At 42.1% G+C, this 27,145-nt stretch overlaps 1 protein-coding gene across 1 annotated transcript in view; it reads left to right on the top strand.

The window, feature by feature from the left end:
• The window catches only part of SPAG16 (sperm associated antigen 16), a 776,986-nt gene that overhangs the window by 392,281 nt on the left and 357,560 nt on the right, over window positions 1-27,145 (top strand). The window contains exon 12 of the mRNA XM_075829642.1: window positions 23,897-24,082. Coding sequence (XP_075685757.1) covers window positions 23,897-24,082 — 186 coding nt within the window. The remainder of the gene's footprint in view (window positions 1-23,896; window positions 24,083-27,145) is intronic.

The following is a 27,145-nucleotide window of genomic DNA, read 5'->3' as shown; positions in this document are numbered from 1 at the left end:
TGCTGCCACAGTGCCCTCTGTTGATGCTGCCACAGTGCCCTCTGTTGATGCTGCCACAGTGCCCTCTGTTGATGCTGCCACAGTGCCCTCTGTTGATACTGCCACAGTGCCCTCTGTTGATGCTGCCACAGTGCCCTCTGTTGATGCTGCCACAGTGCCCTCTGTTGATGCTGCCACAGTGCCCTCTGATGCTGCCACAGTGCCCTCTGTTGATGCTGCCACAGTGCCCTCTGTTGATGCTGCCACAGTGCCCTCTGTTGATACTGCCACAGTGCCCTCTGTAGATTCTGCCACAGTGCCCACTGTAGATGCTGCCACATTGCCCTCTGTAGATTCTGCCACAGTGCCCTCTGTATATGCTGCCACAGTGCCCTCCATAGATGCTGCCACAGTGCCCTCCGCAGATGCTGCCACAGTGCCCTTCGCAGATGCTGCCACAGTGCCCTCCACAGATGCTACCACAGTGATGTCAGGGGCTTGCCCAGGGCTGGAGTAACGGAGCGTAGCCGCTTCTGGCACTCTGCCTGGGATTCCAGCTCTGCTCCTGACATCACTGTCCATATATGGACAGAGATATCAGAGGCAACTCCAGAGCTGGAGTCCCGGGCAGAGCGCTAGTAGGCTCTTCCTGGGACTCCAGTTGTGCTCCTGACATCACTTGGACTCCTGCTCTGGGGAAGCCCCTGACATCATTGTTGATGTATGGACAGCGATGTCAGAGGCTTCCCCAGAGTCCCGGAGCGGAGCCAATACTAGCGCTCTGCCCGGGACTCCGCTCTGGGGAAGACCCTGACACACTGTCCATATATGGGCAGCGATGCCAGGGAATTCCACAGAGTCCCGGAGCAGAGCCGATACTAGTGCTTTGCCCGGGACCCCGGCTCTGGGGAAGCCCCCGACATCGTGTGTCCAAACATGGACAGCGATGTCAGGGAATTCCACAGAGTCCCGGAGCAGAGCCTGTACTAGCACTCTGCCCGGGACTCCGCTCTGGGGAAGACCCTGACAAACTGTCCATATATGGGCAGCGATGTCAGGGAATTCCACAGAGTCCCGGAGCAGAGCCAATACTAGCGCTCTGCCCGGGACTCCGCTCTGGGGAAGACCCTGACACACTGTCCATATATGGGCAGCGATGTCAGGGAATTCCACAGAGTCCCGGAGCAGAGCGGATACTAGCGCTCTGCACGGTACTTGGATCTGGGGAAGACCCTGACACACTGTCCATATGTGGACAACGATGTCAGGGAATTCCAGAGTCTTGGAGCAGAGCCGATACTAGCGGCTCTGTGTCCCGCGGGCCGCAGATGACAGCCCCAGGGGCCGCATGCGGCCTGCGGGCTGCGTGCTTGAGACCCCTGGTTTAGAGGCTATGATTTCTGCCAATGGTGATGTTATTGAGCATTGACTGACAGGTTGTGCAAACTTAGTGTTTGTGCATTGCAAATGTTGTGTTTAATTTATTCCACTATGATGAATTAAGAAAATAACCAGTAATGGTGCATTCAAATTTGTATAAATGTGTTTGTTCCCTGCAGAGATTGTGTTAACTTCTTTTTATTATTAGAACATCAAAACACTAACAGAAAATCAACAGAACATTCCAAAAAGAAGACCAAAATGTTGTACAATACTGTATATATACAGTATGTCAGGTCTTTGTTCTGGTCATCTGAAATACCGCAAATAAATCTTATAACAATGAAAATAAATATATCCATGTCGTGTACAGAAGAAGAAAGACCAAATTTAAAAGAGTTATTTCCATCACAGAAAGTAATGGCATAAGGCTAGAACCCATAACTTTCTGATCCTGAAAATGAAGGGGCTGTAGCGCTGATTCTCAGCAAAGTTTTTCCACAGTCTATGCAGGGAACTACAGCACAGTTCCATTCACTTGAATGGAGCTATGCCTAGACAAGCAAACCTTGAATTGGCGGTTCTTCAAATAAAGTATAAGGCCAGGTTCCCACGTAGCAAAAGCACTGTGAAATTTCCGCAATGGAATTATGTGCTGAAATTCTGGAGCATTTACAGTAGCAACAAAGTGGATGAGATTTAGAAAACGTTAATTGACTGTGGTGCAGAATTTAAACCTGCAGCATGTCAATTTATGCAGAGTTTTCATTGCTTTTCTTTTGCGTGTTTTCCCAATTGAATTCAATGGGGATGCAAAACCTGCAACAAATAACCAACCGTTGCGACTTTTGCGGCAGAATCGCAGTGATTCCGCTGCAAAAACCGATACTCAGAAAAAAAAGTTTATACTTACCCAAAACTCACTGCTTCATCCTCCAGTTCGGCCTCCCAGGATGACGTTTCATCCTATGTAACCGTTGCAGCCAATCACAGGCTGCAGCGTACACATGGGCTGCAGCGTCATCCAGGGAGGCCGGAACGGACAGTAAAGGATGGACACATCACCATGACAATGCCGGGGTAAGCATGAAAGTTTTTTTTTCTCCTACAGCTGCTTTCCACTCGAAAATTTGCACCACAATGTGGTCCGGTTTTTGGACGGAATGTGCTGCAGGTTCTGGGTCGAATACGCTGCATAGTGGGAACCCGGACTTAGAGTATAAACTGTATAGCAAAAGACTGATGTGGCACATCTTTAGGAAAATACCAATAGATTTGTATGTGGAACTTATTTGTTGACCATAGTAGGATCTACAGGATTCATTGCTTTGTCGAGTCCTTGTTAATTCAATATTTTTTTTGATTGGTCATTAGCCCAGTTTCAGAGTACTTTTGTTTAGTATGCTTATGGCTGAAATATGTTAAAATAATTGTAATAATAGCATAGCAGGCCTATTTGCAGTATTTCTTCTTTCCATTTGATGTATGTCTACCCATTGGAACTAGTAGAGAAGAACAAAGCTAAGTTTGATTTTGCTACAAATTAGTGAATTTGTACAATTGATGAGATTAGTGATGCTGCACGGTAGACGCAATTACAGTCTTCCGGAGTGATTGATATTTATTCTATGTAAGGGGCTGACTAGTGTGGGAATTGTGTGACTGATTTCATGGTGGGCTTACATTATTGCTTCTTTCCTTGTTATAATGAAATTAGCTGCAGATGTGTTCTAATTATAAATGGTAACACTGGCTGTCAATAACTTACACATTCATTCCCATTAACTGTATACTTTTCCAATATTGATCTGTTTAGGTTACCCAATTTATCTTCCTTCCGTGTTCATATTTCTCATTGCGAAGAAACCAAACTTGATCCGTGTCCATGCAAATATAGAGCATATCTTTTAAGACTTTTTTTTTTTTCATTTCTACTTTACTTTGCCTTCAAATTGAAGTAGCATCAAATAATTTTAGCTATACAGTTGACCGTATACATCTGGACAAATACCAAAGTAAACTTTGCAGTATTCATAACATTCTCTGAGGAAGATGTATGCCAAAAGACAAAGCACACAGTTCAAAAACATGATATTTTGCCCTAAAAAGATCAGCATAATACTTGTTAGCACAGGAATCCAAAAGTTTTGGTATATATTAATAACAAAAATTGTTTCCCCTTTCTCAGCTTAGAACCGCTATACCAAAAATTCTGTCTATGTAAATAATGACAATTGTAACATTAGGCCATCAGAAGCATTATCTATTGAGGACGAGTATGGCGTTACAAAAGTAAATGATTATTAAAAAAAAATGTTTTATTGAGCAGAATTATATTAATTTGGTATAACTGTAATTTTTCTGTCCCACAGAATAACGTTAACAATTTAACATGTCATTTATATCGCACAGTAAACGTTGTTAAAAAAAATGGCAGAGATTAAATGGTTTTTTTTTCACTCCCATTTCAAAAAATAAAAATTATAAAAGTTATACAATACATTGTGTACTTCAAAATAGTGACAATTAAAAATACAACTCGTCCCGAATACAAAAGTTTTTTTTAAGTGTTTTAATGTGCAGAAGTAGTAAAATAGAAAAAAAATATGTACAGTACACTTGGTATCGTCATAATCATGTGACCGGCAGAATAAAACACTTCACAGTGAACACCGTAAAAATAAAACCCAAAAAACGATGGCGGAATTGTTTTTTTCCTACCCCCCAAATTTTTTTTTAGTTACATTTTTCAATACATTATATTTATACCAAAATGGTGCCACTAAATGATAGCACTCATCCCGCGAAAACCAAGTCCTCATGCAGCTATGTTAACCATAAAATAAAAAATTTTAATCCGACTTTGAAAAAATAGCGCAGCGGCCTAAAGACTAAAATATGCCACTAGCTAAGGGGCTAACATGCACGCACGGATCTGTCAAGCGGGTATGATTTATTTCACTGGGGAAAGCGCAAAAAGCTGCTGCCAGACAACTTTGGTGATGGCTTAATTCCCATTTGAACAAAAAAATCGGGCATGTTGAAATCTAGTAGGCTCAATTCCTCTTTTCCCCATCCTCTGCAGTTACGGGACATTTAGGAGGCTCTCATACATATTTAGACCATGGACCGCTTGAGCCGATCTCATGTGTGTAGCCAGCTTAACAGTTGTTGACCCTGCTGATGAATTTGGATATACCTGATTAGCTATGGGAGTTGCAGTCTTAAGGTCCTCTTACACGTCCCGTCCTGGGCCGTGTAAACGAGTGCCGATCAACAAGACGGCTCGTTGATCGGCGCTCGTTTGATGTTTTCACAAGGAGCTAGTATGGGGAAGAGCAGTAGTTACTCTGATCGCTCGTCCCTATACATTATTATTATGTCGGCAGTGCGTTTAGACAGGGAGATGTGCTGCCGACAGCGATAATATTTTACTTTTTTAAAACGATACGATCAGCAGATGAACAAGTGTTTGCTCATTCATCTGCTGATCGCTGCCTTGTTTACACAGGGCAATTATCGGCAACGAGCGTTCTATGAACGATCGTTTGCCCGATAATTGGTCCGTGTAAAAGGGCCATTATTCACATTAAATATGCAGTAATTTATGTTTCCCAACACAAAATATCCAGATTACTTAGTGCATTCCTTTGAAAATTGATTGAATGATTTATGCAAATACACCAAATAAATCCGGCATTTAGGATTTGTTTCCTGTTTTTTTTTTTTGTAAGCATTAAATACCACTAAGCCAGGTCTGCTCTTTCTTCAGTAAAATGTAGATAATGGGAACTTTGACAATTATCAATAAAGCAAGCTTTGCTGACAGACTTAAAATCCTATTTAACTGTTGAGGAGATAGTTTTAGGAACGGCACAAGGCCAATCCTTGCTTTATTGCACACATTAAAAGATTACCTATAGCCATAAAAAAAGAGAGCGTGATCTTCCCCGCAAGAGCAACCGACTGTTTCATGATAAAGGAATTCTATTCACTGAACTGTAAACAAAGTTTACTTTTCATTAGAAAGCAACAGTTTCTGCAATTTGTTTTGCCTAAAAATTGTGGAAATTTACATAAATTAAGGAAAAAAGATCCATAATACAAACTCCAGAGAAGAGATGGCTTGCTGCTAACTAATTACCCACAGATGGTATGCGAAGATTGTTTATTTGCTGTGTTGTTGCAGAATTTTCTATTAATTTGGCGCCTCCTCGCTCATAATGATTGACGCCATCATGAATATGAATGCCGGCTGGATGATTCAATCTCATGAGTTCTGCTGTAACCTAGTGATTGCTGGAATAAATAAAAGGCATACTGAAGGGCAAAAAGAAAGTGGTGCTATGCAATTATTAAGCTCTTATAATTATTTTAATACAGGATAGAAATAGAATAAACAGACAGAAAAAAAAAGCTATTATTTTTTTCTTCATTTCCGGTGGGGTACTGTTGAATATTTTTGATTAATGGCTTGATGATTTTTCTGGAATTCTATTAGCATTTTAAATGTATATCTACTATGTATTGGTTCACTAAAATTCTGCTTTTAGTAGAGCAATCCAAAATTTCTGCATACATCATAACAAATACATTGTATTCATAACACTTCGATGTGGCACTGTCGCCATCTTTCTAAAATGTTTCGCTGGTCAACTGTAAGTCCTGTTTTTGTAACGTACAAACATGAGGATCAACAACAGCTTAGCTGCAACTTTTTGGGTGACTTAAGATCATAGAACAGGTTAGTGCTACAGTTTATCTAGTGTAAAAGATGGGTGCAATACTATAAGGCCTTATTCACACGAACGTGTTTCACGTCCGTGATACGCGCATGAAAATACCGCGTGTTGCACGGACATATGTTAGTCAATGGGGCCGTTCAGACATTCCATGTTTTTCACGCAGCGTGTCCGCTGCGTAAAATGCACGACATGTCCTATACTTGGTAGTTTTTCGCGCATCACGCACCCATTGAAGTCAATGGGTGCGTGAAAATCACGCGCGGCACACGGAAGCAAGATCAAAAAATGAAGGGAAAAATAAAACCACCTCCTTAATTTCTTTTTCTAAACCTCAAAACCGCATGTCATAAGGAAGGCATATGAGTGAAAATCACGCAGCCACGCACCAAACACTTATGACACACGGAACTGCAACACGCAAAGAACGCAGCGTTTTTTGCACACGCAAAACGCACACATTCGTGTGAATTTCGCCCAAGGCTACATGCACACATTGCAGAACTTGATGCGGGAAATTCGCATATAAACCAATGATTATTGCTGGTAATTCTGCAGGTAAAATGTGCACTTAATATTGCGATTTTTATGTAGTTTAGGTGGGGATTTTCCATTTTGATGCAGAAACTGGAATTTATGCTACAGATTTTGTTCCATTTTTTAATACACTTGTCAGATACAAATTTGAGATGGAAACATCAAATAAATTGACATGATGCAGATTTTAAAAGCCGCACCTCAGGTCAATTTACATGCGAAAAAATTCTGCAACTTATAGGTGACATCACTTTGGATCTTGGGTACTGCATTACGCTGCGGATTTGCTGCAGGAAAATCTGAATGGCAAATCTGCTTGTAATACACAAAGTGTGCATGAGGCTTATGGGTACACATGTAGCAAAATAAATCTGCTGAGAATGTAACTGCAATTCCGCAGCAAAATCTGAATGTAGCAGATTTTGCTGCGGATTGTTCTGCGTATTGACCGCGGATTTCACCCCATACATTAAAGGAGTGAAATCTGCTCTGGAAGTCCAGGACACATCCGCAACATAATTGACATGCTGGAGATTTGAAAATCCGTAGCATTTCCTCAATACTGTGCGCTGGTTTTTTTTCAGCTATGTGTTTATGGGGATTTGAAAACCCCATCCACATATATTGTATCATACTTTGCTGCGGATTTGCGGTGTGGAATCCACACAACAAAACCCATACGTTTGAACGGTCTTTGGAAGCAATTTCAGGACTGAACTTTTTTTTGAGATCTTCATGGATTTGACCCAGTAGCCATAGTCTGATATCAACTCGCACAATACCAAGTGTTGACTGAAGCAGTGTAAGGGTATGTTCACACGGCCAAATTTCAGACGTATACGAGGCGTATTATGCCTCGTTTTACGTCTGAAAATACGGCTCCAATACGTCGGCAAACATCTGCCCATTCATTTAAATGGGTTTGCCGACGTACTGTGCAGACGACCTGTTATTTACGCGTCGTCGTTTGACAGCTGTCAAACGACGACACGTAAAAATACAGCCTCGTCAAAAGAAGTGCAGGACACTCAGGGTATGTTCACACGGCCAAATTTCAGACGTATACGAGGCGTATTATGCCTCGTTTTACGTCTGGAAATACGTCTCAAATACGTCGGCAAACATCTGCCCATTCATTTGAATGGGTTTGCCGACGTACTGTGCAGACGACCTGTTAATTACGCGTCGTCGTTTGACAGCTGTCAAACGACGACGCGTAAAAATACAGCCTCGTCAAAAGAAGTGCAGGACACTTCTTTGGACGTTTTTGGAACTGTTTTCTCATAGACTCCAATGAAAACAGCTCCAAAAACGGACGTAAAAAACGCCGCGAAAACGGCGTGAAAACGCTGCGAAAAATGCGAGTTGGTAAAAAAACGTCTGAAAAGCAGGGTCTGTTTTCCCTTGAAAACAGCTCTGGATTTTCAGACGTTTTTGTTGACTACGTGTGAACATACCCTAAGACTACTGGACTGTGGAGTAGTAGTAATGTATTCTCTGGAGGGATAAAGCATACTTCACCTTCTGGACAATTGATGAGCAATTGAATACAAAGCAAGTAAAAGACGGGCACTCCCATCTCAATAAAATACTTTAAGGAATCATGACCAAAAAAAAAGTCCACAAAGTTTTTAATTGAGATGTGAGTGCTGTCTTTTACTTGCTTTCAATATATTTTCTATTGGGAGCCACTTGGACAGAGCCTCCTCTCAAGACTTGCTCCATGCAGCAGATTGTTTGAGCGTTGGATACCATCCACTCCCTTGTCTCTGGTGGACAAATGTTTATTTAGGATATGTTTGTGATATTTCAGCATGAAAATGTCTCGGTTTCCAAAGCAAAATAAATATTGTGCCAACTTTGCTATGGAAGCGTTTAACAGGCCTGCGTGAGCTAGTTACATTTTCGAACATCTTGCAGGAATTTTTCCCCAAAATTGAAGGCTGTTGTGGTAGCAAAGGGGGGACCAAGCCGATATTGAGTCCATGGTTTTAATATGTTAAGTTCAACAAGCATATGGGTGTAATGTTCAACATAGATTTGAATGTATAGTGTGTTGACAGGGCTGCCATCAGAAATTTCTGGGCCCCATACAGTCAAAGCGGCGGGGCAACCCCCAATTATCGTGGGAGGGGTTGACAACGGGAATTGGCGGGAGGGGTAGTGGGGTGAGATGCAAACTGGCAGTGGCTCTGTGGAGGGGCAGGGGCTCTGTCAAGGAACAAGGGGGAGAGAGTAGGGGGCAGGGGCTCTGTGGGCAGGGGGAGATGGCTAAGAGAGCAGAAAGTGGTGGGAGTGGGGCCAGAGGGGATATGCATACTGACTGGGGCTCTGGCTCTGTGGAGGGACAGGTGGGAGACAGGTGGATGGGGGGGGCAACATAAGTAAAAGCATTGCACTAAAGCTTCTGCTTTTACACAGCAGTCAGTCACCAAGTTGCAGTGCGGGCTGCTGCTTCTGGCTCCTGCAGACTCAACGATCTTCTACTGCCGCGGCACACCTTGACGAAGTCTTCTTCACCTCCCCTTCACACGTCGCATACATGTCACATGCGTAGACACCAGATACAAAATGAATTTATACCCCTGACCTGATCCTTAAATTAATTCAGATACCCTGCCAGATTCCTAAACTAATTCAGACCCCTAAATTAATTTACACCCCAATCAGACCCCTTGCCCATATTAATTTAGTCTCTCGACCAGACCCCTAAATTAATTCAAACCACACCCCTAAATTAATTTACACCCCCAATCAGACCCCTACATTAATTCAGACCTCCGACCAGGCCCCTAAATTAATTTACACCCTCAATCAGACCCATACATTAATTTAGACCCCCAACTAGACCCCCGAATTAATATACACTCCTAATCAGACCCATACAAAAATTCAGACCCCCGACCAGAACCCTAAATTAATTTATGCCCCTAATCAAACCCCTACATTAATTCAGACCCCAGACCAGACCCCTTAATTAATTCAGAATCTAAATCTGAAAAATCACTGAACGGGCCGATACTCACGAAGGCAGGTACACACACAACCTCCAACAGGATGCAGACAGACCAAATGCTACATAGAGGGAGATAGCCCAGGTGCAATATATACTATATATACAATATATGCAAATGAACAGATACCAAACACACCTCATTCATGCACTTAGCACCAATACCTCACACAGATGTATAGCTTTTACAAGTGCGCCAGTCACATGGTTAATGTAGTGCACCATACTGAAATACGCCCTTACTACTAGACCAGGCGGGCTGCCCAGCACCATCAAAATGCACCATACAGTAAACTGACACACTGTTTCTCCCCCGGCACTACAAGGCCCAGCTGCGTCCCAAAAAAATATCCATGATAGACAATAAATGTCAAATGAAAAACATGAGGTATTAGTGGATATTTTTCCAAAATATGTAAGCTCCTAACCCACGACAAGGGTCCTCAATATTTTGCGAGTCCCTACACTATTATCAAAAACAAATCACTGAAAATGAACCATATATATATATTATTTAAAATCACTGAACGGGCCGATACTTACTCACGAAGGCAGGTACACACACAACCTCCAACAGGACGCAGACAGACCAAATGCTACATAGAGGGAGATAGCCCGGGTGCAATATATACTAGAGAACAGACACCAAACACACCCTATTCGTGAGGGGGGTGGCTGCTTATCACCAATACTGCACACAGATATAGCTTTTACAAGTGCGCCAGTCACATGCACCATACAGCAAACTGACACACTGCCTGGTCTAATAGTATGGGCGTAATCAATAGGCTGTATTCCAGTTAGTTAGGAGGGAACGGGCCCTGCAATATAATGGGGCCCGTTCCTTTCTCCAAATTAACTTTGGGCTGTGGTGGTGGACAGTTTCGGCGGCAGGCTCCGGGCACCTGTTCTTTCTTTTTTCGGCTGGGCCCCTGACAGGAGTACCAGCGGTGCTACCATGATGGCGGCCCTGTGTGTGTATATGCATAGATACCTGATAAATAAGTATTTTATTTCTTATTTACGGAAGTTACTAGCCCCATCAGTTCATTATCTGCCATGGTTTGTTGTTTTGAACAGATAATAAATTTTTTATTAACATATTGGTATATCGTGTACAAGTACTGTCGTTAAGTATTGAGATAGGCAAGAACCCATTTGCAGCATAGGAATATATTTCCACAGGCTGCTTGGTTGAACTTTAGCCCTATCTTAATATGCATACTAAAAAAAAAAAAGCCTTCCAAGAAAAAACTACAGATGAAGGCTTGCAGAAAGTAGGTAATTGGATGGTGTGACAGTATCTACATAGCGTAACAAGCTGTATGTACCCCCAGACATGACCTTCCCTAAACTGATACTCAACAGCGGAGGTTCACAAGGCTGAAACTGTGTCTTCTGTAACTGAGATATTTAACAAATAAGCCAGGGTGCCGCCATTAAGTGCCAATTCAATAAAACTGTCCATTCCATTGACCTCAGCAATGTTTTCCCGAGCTTGAAATTGCTTAATTGGTTCAAGGGACGTCAATTTCTAGATGATTGTGCTTCTCTGAACTTTAATCCATTCTACTAGCTATCTTTAAAACAATTACTTGACTATGGCTTTCTTTAGAATACATTCCCTAAGGGTACTGTGCTTGGTCAGATTTTTCTAACTTTTTGGGTTTTAATATTTTTATTGATTTTCACTAAGATAGTGACTGTTTGATGAAGAGTGTAATGAGAATTTCAGCGCAAAGGATGAAATACAGTATATAACTATATATGTAGATGACAGATATATAGGGGCAGATTTACGAAGACTGGTGTTTTGTACAATAGTTTTAGCTTTCTGCTCTGCTGGAGTAATCTGAGACAGATTTATTAAGAAGATATTACTAAGAATTATTAAGAAGCTTTTAATAAATCTGCCTCATCTTTCCACTGTCCGTGTGCCACAATTGCGGTGGCAACGACAGGTCTCATCTCTCTATATCCCCCCCCGATTGGACATAAAACAAAAAAATACTCACTTCACCACTCTACTTGACCTACCCTCTCCTTAATCTTCTCAGGCTCCTACAAAAGGCCGTGGCGCATACAAGGTCTTGACGCTGAGCAGCCTCAGGATGTTATATGCGACGTCGGCACTCCGCACACAACGTCCAGCTATATGCTGTGTCACGTAAAGGGCCCTGACGCTGCCCAGCATCAGGACCTGGTATGTGCCGCAGCCTGATGTGGAAGCCTGAGAAAGATCTGAGGGACGGAGTGGTAAGGTGAGTACGTTTATTTTGTCATTTATTTTCATCTATTTTATTTTAATATCTGATCACTGGGTGGTGGTATGGTGTCTGCCTCTACCTTTATATCGCCCCTACCACAGAGTGAAATCTACGCCGATTAGAAGTTGGTGTTGGTTTCCACTATTATTTCCGCCAGTTTCTGGTGTAAATTATAATTTGTCGAGCTGTGAGTGGATCCACCCCTTTTACTAAACCTCACCCGCTTTTTAAAAAAGTTTTTAGAGCGGCGTGAGCAGCCCAAAAGTTTTTTTTTCTGCAAATTGAGATTTTTTAATTAACGCCTTTTTTACGTGATAAACTGACTAGTAAAATTTATAACGTTTCATACGCCAGTCTTATTCTATAGAAAATTGAATTAAGATGCACCTAATTTATCAAGAAGTGCCCACCTTTTAATAAATTAGGCATGTCTCTGGCCGTCCATGTGCCAGAAAATTAAATATACAAAAGCTATGAGATGGAATAATTTGCGCTAAAATTTATTTTGTGGCGTAAATTTATCAGTGCGCAGTGGCCATGCCCCCTCTCATTAAGCCCCACACACTTTTTTAATGTAGTGGAGGTGGCGTAAAAATAGAAAAGTCACACATATTTATGCAAAAAGCAAGTTTTAGAGAAAATTGTGCCTTTGTGGCGTAGACCGCTTTATATATTCCACGCAATGAGTTTCTGAGCATGTATGGTTGCATCTGATGCCAATTTTCTTAGGAGCGCATATTTCAGTGAGATTTACATCGGTCACTAATCTAATGAAATAACTGACTCGGCTAACTTCTCTAAGTGTGGTACATTAGCCCATAAAGGAGATGCCCGGGGATAATCGCACTAGAATGTTACAATTTGATGGATTTTGTGTCAAAGCGTCTTATACACAATCCTATAAGTTGCGTCTTAAATAGAATGTAAGATGACATGCCTGTTAAAAAAAAAAAAAAAAAAGTAACTTGTTAAAGAAATCCTGCATTAATCCCATAAATAAAATTCTTGAGGTAGACCTGAACTGTGTCCTGATCTTAAAGGAAATTGAACAGAGTCTAGGAGACAAGAGTCTGAAAGGATTATAAAAGAAGTGCAGGGCACAAGCCTAAGGAGTGGGGTAATGTTTGGGAGTCTAGTAATAAATGAAGGGTCAGTCTGTTTGTTTTAGACTCCTGACACCGTATAGTGTTCTCAAGAATGACCTGTTCTTCTGTTTGAGTCTTCAGTCAGGCGTTTTAAGGCCCTGTTCACACAGAGTTTTTTGCAGGCAGAAAAAATGTGCCTCAGAACTCCTTCAGAAATTTTGAGGCAAATTTGGAACTGCTTTTACATATTTTTCAACGTTTTTTCATGGCGTTTTTCGATCACGGCCATTAAAGCTAATCCAAGAACCGCCACAGGTTTTTTCTGCCTCCCGTTGATTTCAATGTGTCAGCGGCACAAACCGCAGCAAGAAAAGACATGCCTGTTTGTTTTTTCCCCGCAAGCGGCCAAAAGCTGCCCGTGGAAAAGAAAGCCTCTGTCTCCCTTTGAAATCAATGGGGGCGATTTCGGAAGTTTTTTCGCGCTGAATCCAATGCGGTTTCCGCGTCAAAATCAGCACTAAAAAAACTCCGTATTAGCAAACATAGACGAAGAGAATCCCATGACATGGTAATGTGTCCACACACTTTATTCTGTTTAATAAAGAGAAAGCAACAGCATTGCTGATTTTTACCTAACACTAACCCTGGAGACACTATATAGAACATGAAAAAGTAACAGTGATAGAAGCAAATATATGAAATAGTGATGAAGAAAAGTATCATTTTTCCCTGCATTTTTTATGTTTTTTATGCATGAAATAGCCCATGGAGAGCAATGTGTGATCTATGTGTAGTTCTTGTATATGCAATATTAATCCTTACAGTCCCAGTGTGGTGTGTTGCCAGAGCTTTTTTCTCTAGCAGCATAGTTATGTTCCTGCATTCTTATCTTGCCAATCTCAGGTGCTTCTTGCTGTCTTTTTAGCTAAAATTCTAAATTTTATTCAGACATTAAAGCGGTTTTCCCATTAGACATTCATAACATATCCACAGGATATTTCATAAATGTCAGATAGATGACCTTTGGGACCCTCACCTATCTCTAGAACGGGGTCCCCTAAACCCAGTTCTAGATTTTTGTGCTCACTTTGACTCCCTTTGACTTCCTAATTACGTGGTCGGTAGTTATGTAAACAGCGTACCTCGCTAGTAGTGAATGGCAGTTACGGAAGCAATGTAGCATGTGAGCTGCGCTATTTCCGTAACTACTATTCAGTTCAATGGGAGTTACGGAAACAGCGTATCTCAGCGAGTTATGTTTCCATAACTCCCGACCATGTAATCAGTAAGTGGCAGCGTGAGCACAAAAAGCTAGAACGGGGTTTAGGGGACGCTGTTCTAGATATAGGTGCGAGTTCTAGAGGTGAGACTGGCATCTATCTGACATTTATGACATATCCTGTGGATCAGTGGCGTAACTACCGCCGTAGCAGCAGCAGCGGCTGCTACGGGGCCCGCGGCATGAATGGGCCCGTGTCGCCCGCCGGCACGGGCCCCCACCATGGCCGGAGGCTCCGCTAGCAGCCGCTATGGCTGCTACAGCGCGACGCCACTTAACACTACGGCAGAGCAGGGAGGTATCTCCCCGCTCTGCCATTAAACAAAAAACATGTATCCCCTATTCACAGGATAGGGGATACATGTGTGATCGCTGCCATTGGTAGGGAGAACGGGGGACTGAAAGTCCCCTGAAGTTCTCCATCACAAACCTCGGACTTCCGGGGTCTGTGTCGGCAGCTCCGTAGAAATGAATGGAGCGCTTGTGCGCATGCGTGACCAGCGCTCCTTTCATTTTTAGTGAGCTGCGCAGACGCCGGAAGTCAGAGGTTAGTCATGGAGAACTTCGGGGGACTTCCGTTCCCCCGTTCTCCTTATCGCTGCCAGCGATCACACATGTATCCCCTATCCTGTGGATAGGGGATACATGTATTTTGCAGGACACACTGTAGTCGCGTTTTTTTGGGGGGTTGGGGACGCTGTATGGCGTTCCCTACAGGGGGGGTTGTATGGCGTTCCCTACAGGGGGGCTGTATGGTGTTCCCTACAGGGGGGGCTGTATGGCGTTCCCTACAGGGGGGGGGCTGTATGGCGTTCCCTACAGGGGGGGGGCTGTATGGCGTTCCCTACAGGGGGGCTGTATGGCGTTCCCTACAGGGGGGGCTGTATGGCGTTCCCTACAGGGGGGGCTGTATGGCGTTCCCTACAGGGGTGGCTGTATGGCGTTCCCTACAGGGGTGGCTGTATGGCGTTCCCTACAGGGATGGCTGTATGGCGTTCCCTACAGGGGTGGCTGTATGGCGTTCCCTACAGGGGTGGCTGTATGGCGTTCCCTACAGGGGTGGCTGTATGGCGTTCTCTACAGTGGGGGCTGTATGGCGTTAGCGCCATACAGCCCCCTCTGTAGAGAATGCCATACAGTCCCCCACTGTAGATAACGCCATACAGCCCCCTCTGTAGATATCTACAAAGGGGGCTGTATGGCGCTATCTAGAGAGGGGGCTGTATGGCGCTATCTACAGAGGGGGCTGTATGGCGTTATCTACAGGGGGGCTGTATGGTGCTATCTACAGGGGGGCTGTATGGCGTTATCTACAGGGGGGGCTGTATGGCGTTATCTACAGGGGGGGCTGTATGGCGTTATCTACAGGGGGGCTTTATGGCGTTATCTACATGGGGCTGTATGGCGTTATCTACAGGGGGCTGTATGGCGTTATCTACAGGGGGGACTGTAAAAAAGGCACTATCTACAAGGAGGGGGGTTGTGTGACACCCAGGGGAGGGGGGCCCCAGTCAAAAGTTTGCTATGGGGCCCAGCCTTTCCTAGTTACGCCCCTGCTGTGGATATGTCATAAATATCTCTGATGGGAAAACCCCTTTAAGTATTGTGGCATTGCAGCTTCTGGAGTGAATATTTGTGTAACTAAAGTGACGTATTTTCAAGAAACCAGGGTGTATAAAGCAGAGAAAAGGCATTTTTCTGACATTCAGGTTGAGTCCCAGAATAAGCGCCTGGTTTACTGCAGTAGGCGGATTGATGGGTGGGCTCCTCCTCTATCCAGTCAATGCTTTGGGCTGTGTGATGAGCCTAATTAGCTGCCGTATTTGTGGGCTCTTTTAAGAAAGGTGTGATCTATTTCCACAATGCCCCCAGCCTGGAGAAGAGGCACTGCCAGCCTGTGAGAGTTGAGTGCTGGTAAAAAAAATAAAAATTATTTCACGGACTGGGCAGTAGGCCTTTCACCCTGATAGCTAGGGAAGCTATATCTTTAGTTAGAGGGTCGATGGCCCAAGATTTATTTTATACTGTGTTGTAAAACTGCTTTGCCGTGTATTATGATAATTAAGCTGGTTGGGGACAGTTTTCAACCTAATCCACTTTCAACCATCTTACCTCTGAGATGGCGATCCTGTGAGCTAACTTGTGAAGGCGTTTGAGGTGCAGAGGTTGCAGTTGTACCTGGGAACTGATGCCTTAGGGGGGCCAATAATTACTCTGCCACAGAGGCCCCTGGTATAAATTTTGCTTTGGGCCCAGGACCGTACCCAGAGAGTTGTGGTCAATGATTCCTACTCTGAATGGTCGCCGGTTATAAGTGGTGTACCCCTGGGTTCCATGCTGGGACCACTATTATGCAAATTATTTATTAATGAAATAGAGGATGGGATTAATAGCACTACTTCTATTTATTCAGGTGACACCAAGCTATGTAGTATTGTTCAGTCTATAGAAGATGTTCGTAAATTGCAAGCTGATTTGGACACACAAATTGTTTGGGCATCCACTAATGTAGATAACTGTAAAGTTATGCATCTGGGTACCAACAATCTTCATTCATCATATGTCCTAGGGGGCGCTATACTGGGAGAGTCACTTGTTGAGAAGGGTCTGTGTGTACTTGTAGATCATAAACTAAATATCATCATGCAATGTCAATCAGCTGCTTCTAAGGCCAGCAAGATATTGTCGTGTATTAAAAGAGGCATGGACTCGCGGGACAGGGATATAATATTACCACTTTACAAAGCATTAGTGCCGCCTCATCTAGAATATGCAGTACAGTTTCTGGACTCCAGTTCATAGAAAGGATGCCCCGGAGTTGGAAAAAATACAAAGAAGAGCAACAAAACTAATAAGGGACATGGAGAATCTAAGTTTTGAGGAAAGATTAAAAGAATTAAACCTATTTAGCCTTGAAAAAAGACGACTAAGGGGGGACATTATTAACTTATATAAATATATGTATGGCACATACAAAAAATATGGTGAATTCATGTTCCATGTAAAACGCCCTAAAAAACAAGGGGGCACTCCCTCGGTCTGGAGAAAAAAAGGTTCAGCCTGCAGAGGCGACAAGCCTTCTTTACTGTGAGATCTGTGAATCTATGGCATAGCCTACCCCAGGAGCTGGTCACAGCAGGGACAGGAGATGGCTTTAAAAAAGGCTTAGGCGGGATTCACACGACCGGGTCGTTCCCGAGCCCGAGTGTCGGCCGGTAAAATCGGCCATTTTGCCCGGCCGGTTTGCATTAAGTTTTGCATCCGTGCCGGGCCGGGCAGATCCGGACAGTGACATCAGCGGCAACTCCTGAAGGGGAATCCCCATGTGTTCGGGGATTCTGCTTCAGGAGTTTCCCCTGATGTCACTGCCCAGATATGGACAGAGACATCAAGCGCTCTGTCCAGGAGCCGAATCCCCGAAAACACGGGGATTCCGCTCCTTCAAGGAGCTAAAGTGCGGCTTGCACATAGCAGAGCGGGGAGATACCTCCCTGCTCTGCTATAGTGGCGTCGCTGCAGTAGTAGCAGCCGCAGCAGAAGCAGCTGCAGCTGCGAGCGGCGCCATCGAAGGTGTCGCCGGGCCAGGGTGCTTTTCAAGCAGGGGAAGGGAGCCAGCGCAGCGCTCCCTTCCACCTGCTGTACACCCCGGCCCTGCCACACCGTGTACAGCGATGCCATTCGTCAGAATGGCATCAACTCCTCCTCCTCACATGCACTCTGCGCTGTGAGGAGGAGATAGAGCGCAGGCTCCCGAAAACCCGGCCATCACTCGGGACACATCCCGGTGATGGCCGTGTATTACCCGGCCCCATAGACTTCTATGGGAGCCGGGCGGCCGGGTACCCGGGCGAAGATAGAGCATGTCCTATTTTTTGACGGCCGGTTTTTCCGGCCGTCAAAAAATCGGTCGTGTGAATAGCCCCATTAGGGGTCTATTATTCCTAATGCAGCCGGGTGCCGGACGATTTATGAACGGCCGGCACCCGGCCGGGAAACCCTGCCGTGTGAATGAGGCCTTAGATAAATTCCTAGAACGAAAAAATATCAGCTCCTATGTCAATGTGTAGAAATTGTTCCCTTCCTTTTCCCATCCCTTGGTTGAACTTGATGGACATGTGTCTTTTTTCAACCGTACTAACTAACTATGTAACCTCAAGTTATGCCTATGTGATTTATTTAACCCCAAGCTTAAAACCAGGGAGGGGGCACATTATTTTATGTTTGCAAAAATATTTTTTTTTATTCTAGTATTCACAAAAATGCAGTTCAAAGTACACATACGATAAAGATATTCTTTTTCTTTTTTCCAAGAAAATTAATATTATTCACTTTACCTCTCAGTGGTTTTAATTTTATGGCTTAGTGGTGAAAATAGTAGATAGGATTTCCTGTGACAAATTCAGTATTTATACTCAAATGGTGGTCACACAGTATTCTGTCAAGCGGAGAGGTTCACGGGTATGGTTATGCATAAGCAGCACACACATACAAATAAATACACATGCACTCGATGGGCACACTCATTGCCCTCAATATAAAGTGAGTAAATAATGTCACCATACAGTACATCTACAAAAATGCTGGCATACTGTACAAATTAATAATGAGAATATACAGTACACAAATAACACAACCATTTGGCAGCAACCAGAGTGCCCCAATTTCACAGCAACATCATAGCCAGTTGACTGCCCCCATGGATAATAGTGTCTCCCTATTAACAGTGCTAGCTAAGCACCCCTTATACACAATATACTTTTCACACAGCTATAGATTTACAGCCACCACTAAGGGGAACTCACTGCATACAAATTTATAGAGCTCCCATTGAAGTCACTTCAATCTGTATAAATGCGATTGCAGTAAAAAAAAAAAACAATGGCAGGTGCCAGGCTGTATCAGATATCGGCAACAACAGAGGTGTTTTGACCCTGTAACTTTTGCTTAAAACCCTGGTGGTCACCCTCATAGGAAGTCTGATAGTTGCTAGGTAACCGGAGCTCACGCATGCTTTGGAATATACTGAGATGTATGTATGTGTAAAATATGCAAAGGCATGAACTACTAATAATTTGAGACCTATTTTAAGGGTGTACTTCTGTTTAGACATCCCCATGTGCGATGGAAAATCATATCTTGTATCTAAAAGATATGCCATGCACTGCCTAAATGTGATTTTCCTACTTGCAAGTGTGTGCAGTAAGAACAGATGTCCGAGAAATTCTAAGACCGTATTAGACATTGTGTTATTGGCAGATCTTGCTAACAGTAGGGGATTTGTCAACAGCAATCTGTTATCTGTTGCCAGCATAGAGATTTGTTTCATGATATTACAAATTCTGTCAAAAACTTCTGTTTCTCGGACGGAACAGATAAATGGAAAGCTAAACGGAAGCGCAACGCTGATGTGAACAGGCCCTTGGCAACAGACTGCAAACTGACACTGTCAGCGTTGACTGTTACTAACAAAAAAAGAGCCGGTTTCTGTTTATTACTATGGAGCATTTCACAGATTGTTAAAAACCTATGCAGCAAGTGTCCGTAAAATAGAAGTTTGTTTAACTGTTGGATTAACTTGTATTAGTATTATTAACCCCCTAATGACCAGCCTATTTTAGACCTTAATGGCCAGGCTATTTTTTACGTTTTTCCATCGTCGCAATCCAAGAGCTATAACTTTTTTATTTTTGCGTCGACATAGCTGTATAAGGTCTTGTTTTTTGCGGGACAAGTTTTATTTTTTAATAGCACCATTTTGAGGTACATATTATTTATTGATAAACTTTTATTAACTTTTTTGGGGGGGGGGATAGAAAAAATTTTGACATTTCGCAACACTTTTTTGCGTCCTAGATTTACGCCGTTTACCGTGTGGTATAAATAACACAATAAGTTTATTCAGTGGGTTGTTACGATTGCAACGATACCAAATTTGTATAGTTTTTGTATGTATTACTACTTTTACACAGTAAAAACGCTTTTTTTTCAAAATTATTTGTTTTTGTGTCTCCATATTTGAAGAGCCGTAACGTTTTTATTTTTTTGCCGATGCAGTTGTATGAGGGATTTTTTTTTGCGGGAAGACTTGTAGTTTTTATTGGTACCATTTTGGAGTAGATGCGACTTTTTGATCACTTTTTTTAATCTAATTTTTTAAAGTCAGGATTCACAGAAAACAGCAATTTTTCAGTCGTTTTTTTATTTAAATTTTTACGGCGTGCGGGTTAAGTAATGTAATAGCTTTATAGTCGGGGTCGTTACGGACGCGGCGATACCTAATATGTGTAACTTTTTAACTTTATTTTTGTTTTTTAATAGTAAAGCAGTTTGTAAGGGGAAAAAGTGTGTTTTTCATTTTTTTTTCAAATTTTTTTTTTTATTAACTTTTATTAAACTTTTTTTTTTACTTTTTTACTAGTACCACTAGGGGACTTTAATATGCGATTCTCCGATCGCTATTATAATACACTGCAATACTTTTGTATCTAGCAAGCATTCATTACAGGCAGACCTGGGGGCCTTTATTAGGCCCCCGGCTGCCATTGGAGACACAGACACTCGGCGATCTTATCGCCGGGTGTCGGTGGGATGAGAGGGAACTCCCTCTCCAAAACCACTCAGATGCGGTGCTCGCTATTGAGCACCGCATCTGAAGGTTTAAACGGGTGAAATCGATACTAATATCGATCTCACACGGCAGAGCAGGGACGCCCTCAGCTACCTCTGGCAGCTGAGAGCAGGGAGATTTGACAGCTCCCTGCTCTGTTTACTTATTCCGATGCCGCGACGTAAAAAGTCTATGGCATCGGAATAAGGCCCGTTAGTGACCGACGTAAAAAGACTATGGGCCGGTCACTAACTGGTTAAATCACATGTCTGGACTGGTCTAAGGACGAGTGCAATATGTGGAAAGCTTCTGCCAAGAGAGCTAACTAAGAGCTATCCATAGTAACCAGTCACCTTGCAGTGACAGAAGTGTTTATACTCTGTATACTCCAAAAGTTAACGGTAGCACCAGGTAAAGACACACTTTCCCATCTCATGGAAATTATTTATCTTCATATTGAAAGCGGTATTCCAGTCCTAAGAAATTGATGGCCTATCCTCAGGATAGGTTATCAATACCTGATTGGTGGTGGGACGGGATCTCTGCTAATCAGCTGCTTTGAAAGGGGCCACGGTGCTCGTACGAGTGCCATTTCCCTTTAAATATTGTCACTGCTCATACTGTGAATCGCGGACATACTTGTAGTGGCGCTTCACAGTATTACAGCTTTCTCCCATTGATGGGAATGGGAGAAGGCTGTAATACTGTAAACCACCGCTACAAGTATGTCCGCGATTCACAGTATGAGTAGTGACAATATTGAAGGGGAAGCAGAGCTCTTATGAGCGCCGTGACTCCTTCAGAAAAGATCATCGGCGTGGGTGATGGGAGGATTTTATAATTCAATTTTTCAGTAATTCATAATTGCAATTTCATTATAATTGGGGTGTCGATGAGCACTGACAATTGTAGAAATGTGAAGCGTTCCACAATCCTAATCATCATAACACAGACAATATAATATTTAAAAACTTTTGATCATTTTGGGAAAAGAAACCTCATTATTGAGACCTTTTGTTACACAAAACAGCGCTGGGATAACTTGACGTAGTTGATGATGCAGAGACGAGCCTGTGTGCATTTAATGGACAGTTCAGCTTTGCCAGAAGAACGAGGCAGAGCAATCATCTTACAGCTAAAATAAATGTTGCAGAGATGCTTGACTTCCATGGCCATCTGCTTCCCTGTTAGTGAAATGAATCAACGTTTCTTTTGTAATAAAACACATCAAATAGAAGCAACAATAGTTGATATGAAATTAAGTTTGCTTACAACGGGAAGCTAGGCAATTTTATCTTTTGGTTGATTTGACATTGCTTCATAGACTCTTTCATCTTATTATATTAGCTGGAAGCTAACATTTATTAAAAGAAAAGCAGTTCTACATGGGAGAATACTTAGTTAACGAAAAGTACATGTCTACACTGTAGGATTTCAAGCATCTTAAATGCCTTTCCATGGTCCTTTGAGTGTTACCCTCAAAAGTTCAATCACACCACACTACACCAAAATCTCACAATATCTAAAAAATAAATAAATGAAATCTCCCAAACTAAAGTGAGAAAGGTATTTTCCCTTGCTTATTCTTCCAGCGCCTGCATGGAATTCTATGGTTTTCCATTCTAGTCTCTATGTAACAAAATGCTCCATCTGCTATCTTGGAATATCCAGCATAGGGATTATTTCTCTATAGATAACCAGACTGTTCATGACTAAAGAGAGAGGAAACTTGACATATATCTAATTGTTTTGTTGGAAAGTGGGGGGTAGGGCTACCATTGGGCAAAACTGACTATTCTCTGTAATAACCTGCCAACTGCACATGAGTTATTATTGGTACCATGCAGAATGAAAGCACTGAGATAAGGAGCAGCATTGGCATAGGTACAGGGGTTACAGCTGTAGCAATCTCAATCAGGCCCAGTGAACTTGATGAAGCTGTGTAGATTTTGTATCAAATACATGGTGCATATAAAGTCCTTTTATGTATAGTTTTCGTATCAGGACCTCGGTTTTACCCTTTACCTCTATAGAGCAGATACAGCCCTAATGGGCATTCTCAGGCATCGTGAACACTACATTATGAAAAATCTGTACCATATGGCACAGTATAGATGTGCAAACTGCCCTCGTGAAGTTATGACTGGCACTGTTTTTTTGCCATATTTTTCCATATGGTATTTCCTGCAGTTACTGTATGAGTTTCAATGTATTTTATTCTTCAAAACCAGTCATTCTTGCTTGCAGTTCAGGGGAGAAAAATCAATTCACAAGTATATACATAGATTGTTTTTTACACATATGATTTTTTTCTACTGACTTCTATGAGGAAAATCTGCATTTACATGATTCTAAACCTATATACAAACATACGGAACACATGGAGGTACAGAATCCACTAATGAAGAATGTTACCACCATATTGCAGCTCCATACAACTTGAAACTTGTACAGAGTTGTAATACGGTCATTGCATGAGAACTTAGGCTTCATTCACATCTGTGTTCGGGTTTTTCATTGTTCTTCTCATATGTCATAGGAGCAGAACAACCCAAAAAAATGGAGCTGCCAGGTCTGTCGCATGACAGAAAACAACAACGCCCGACGGAACTAATTGACTTTAATGGTTACTGTCTTGGTGTCCATTATTTTGCCGTACAAAATAGCGCAGCATGACTGCGCTATTTTATCTGGCAAGAGCAACTAAATCTGCGACGGTTGCCCCTAATGGAGCCTCTGCCGCAGATGTAAACAGTACCGTATACTCTCAACTCCTACTTGCTTATTTACAAGTTTAGTATTTTGTGATGTATCTATTTAATGTGATGAGGATCCCCGTGCCTTAGTGATGGCACTTCTTTCAGGTAAACAATGAGCATTATATGGTTTAACCTCATAATGGACTTATGCACAGTTTACAAGAAAAAAAAAGTTAATATATTATTTCATCAGATATAAAAATTTCCTAAATGATTAATCTTTTGTCCTTTTTTTCTTTGACATTTAGTGGCACTAAGTTGGCAACATGTTCTGGTGATTCAACAGTCCGAATATGGGACTTTGCCAAGTCAGAATGTATCCTGACATTGGAAGGACATACACATGCAGTCTGGGGCTGCACTTGGCACACGTGTGGGGATTTTCTGGCTTCCTGTTCCCTAGATAACAACAGCAAAATATGGGATCTCAACAGGTATTTTGCAGTATTCCACCTATACAGTACTTACATATTTTTTTTAAATTTTTTTTTACATTCATCCATTGTCCAGATCTTAAATGATTTATACCATCATTACTGGGTTGTATTATATGGTATACAATATAAAAAATATATTTATATAAATGTCTGATCTGTATTATCCAACACCTTGAAGTATGGAGCCTTAAATCTGTCTCATACACTCATGGATATTGGGCTGTTTTTTTTTAATAGAGATGATTTAAAATTAAGCTTCATCCTTTCATCTATTTTATACAGCACATTAAAGGCTATGTACACCTTTGAAATATTTATATTTTTTTTATAAAAATATTTGTTAGTGTGATTGGTGCAACTTTTAAAATAGTTTTTATTAAAAAGAATTTGTACTTTTTGAGATACAGCTGCTTTGTATTCTATATACAGAGCAGCTGTATCATGCGCGAAGACCTATATCCATTAGGTCTGAGGAACTGATGGGTTCAGTGAAAGCGGGTCCTGCGTGTCTCTGACACGCCGGATCCACTTGTAATCAATCACATCTAAGTTATGAACATAGATGTGATCGATTGCAGCTCGATCGTTGACATTGAACCCGTCAGCCCCGCATACCGGACAGATACAGGATTCAGCGCTATATACAGCTGCTCTGTATACAGATTACAAAGCAGCTGTATCTCAAAAAGTAAATTTTTTTTAAAATAAAAACTATTTTTGAAAATTGCACCAATCACATTGATAAACCTTTTTATTAAAAAAATAAAAATAGAAATGATTTCAAAGGTGTACATAGCCTTTAAGGAGTTGTGTGAATATCATTTCCCTGATATGTTGCTAATCTCTTTATCTGCTCTCTCTTCGGATAAATACATTTTCAAATTCTCTATAACTGTCCTTCTGACCCATCTTCATGCTGTCGGCTACTGCTTACAACTACAGGAGGGGAATTTTCCTTTGATATTTCTTCAGATAGACCCTTGATCAGATACATGTTAAGAACTAACAATCCCTTATTAAGATTTACACAAGAAAGCTGTGGCCAAGGTCACATTCACCTCTCAACTTCAAATTGCTGCGTTAACTTCAGGATTGCTCTGCCAATCCCTATTGAACTAACATGTTTGATGTGGGCACTAGTTATAATATCTTGTATCTTAATTGGTGATAATACTCCCGATTTAATTTAGAAATCCCTTCGGCTGTTCTCTTTTTTTTTTTGGATAACATAACTGTAGCCTCAATCATAAGTAGCAAGTCTATAGCATGCTTTCTGACAGCAAAGGTTAAAATGGCTTAAATCCACAATGACCTTTTTCTCTTGCCTCTTCTCAGTAAGACGTTCAGGAGGGAGCTTGTAAGTGTCATCCATCAAATGGAAGATTGTGAGAAAACATAATAAAACTTTAAAATACCAAAGGTGCTCGGCAGCATATCACATCCGTACCGGCAACAGTCTCTCTTCCAACAGGTTGTGATAAACAGTAAATAAGAAATAGCCACTAAATAACTGCCTTAGCGAGCGTAATCTCTCTCCTCAGCAGCTGAAAAGGATGTCATATTTCATCAAGGAGCTCATTTCATAGTGGGATAACACACAGCTCCTTCACAACAGATATGCCATTTCTTGCCAGGGCTGCTTCTCACCAATATATATAATGGCGTGACTTTAAAGCTACCTTTCACGAGTAATGGGAAAAGAGGTTATCCTTGGCAAATACTGACATGGGCCCCATTAATTGGTGGTGTTTATGTTTTCGTGACCTCTGATTATTCAGAAAAATTTGACTCCCTAGGAACTATATACACAGTGACAACATTTTCATAATTTAGCCTCTGTACAGCAGCCCATGGACTTGAGCCAAAGCAATCAAGATATGATTGAAATGTAGACTTTAAGGCCTCGTAAGGGTTTTTACTGTCCGCAAATACGGATCCGATGGCTACAGATAAACATCCGTAGCCGTCCGGAATTTTGGAAGCGCCCATAGATTTCTATGAGCAAGTCCGTGCCGCAATTGCGGACAAGAATAGGACATGTTCTATATTTTGCGGATCATTTCTACGGCAAGGACACACATCCATAAATACTGTGTGTTCGGAAAATCTTCAGACCTTTTCACTTTTCTCACATTTTGTTATGTTAAGGCCTTGTGCTAAAATTAAAAAAAAAAATTCAAGTGTTTCCCCATCATTCTACACTTAATGCCCCATAATGACAAAGTGAAAACAGAATGTTAGATTTTTTTTTGCAAATGTATTAAAAATGAAATACTCTAATTTCGCATGGACATAAGTGTTCAGACCCTTAGCTATGACACTTGACATTTAGCACTGGGGGCCTCCCATTTCTCTAGATCATCTTTTAAATATTTCTACACCTTGATTGGAGTCCACCTGTGGTAAATTCATTTAAGGACATGATTTGGAAAGACACACCCCTGTCCATATAAGGTCTCACAGCTGACAATGCATATCAGAGAAAAAACCAAGCCATGAGGAGGAAAGAACTGCCTGTAGAGCTGAGATACAGGATTGTGTGGAGGCACAGATCTGGACAAGGGTACAAAAAATTCCTGCTGCACTGAAAGTTCCCAATAGCACAGTGGCCTCCATAATTCTTAAATGTAAGAAGTTTGGAACAACCAGCACTACTCCTAGAGCTGGGCACTCCACCAAACGAAGTAATTGGGGAAGAAGGGCCTTGGTAAGGGAGGTGACCAAGAACCCAATGGTCACTCTGGCCGAGCTCCATAGATACTGTATGCAGATGGGAGAAACTTCCAAAAAGTCAACCATTACTGCAGCACTCCACCAATCTGGGCTGTATAGACACATGAAAGCTCGCCTGGAGTTTGCAATAAAGCCACTATAATACTCCCGTACTGTGAGAAACATGATTCTGTGGTCTGCTGAAACCAAGCTTCAACTTTTTGGCCTCAATTCTAAGCATCATGTCTGGAGGAAACCAGGCACTGCTCATCACCTGCCTAATACCATCCCTATAGTGAAGAATGCTGGTGGCAGCATCATGCTGTGGGGGTGTTTTTCAGCAGCTGG

The sequence above is a fragment of the Rhinoderma darwinii genome, chromosome 6, assembly GCF_050947455.1.
Source record: "Rhinoderma darwinii isolate aRhiDar2 chromosome 6, aRhiDar2.hap1, whole genome shotgun sequence".
NCBI classification, from domain to species: Eukaryota; Metazoa; Chordata; class Amphibia; order Anura; family Rhinodermatidae; genus Rhinoderma; species Rhinoderma darwinii.
Note: the sequence above shows the minus strand (reverse complement) of the source record. Positions and strands in the feature narration are given on the sequence as shown.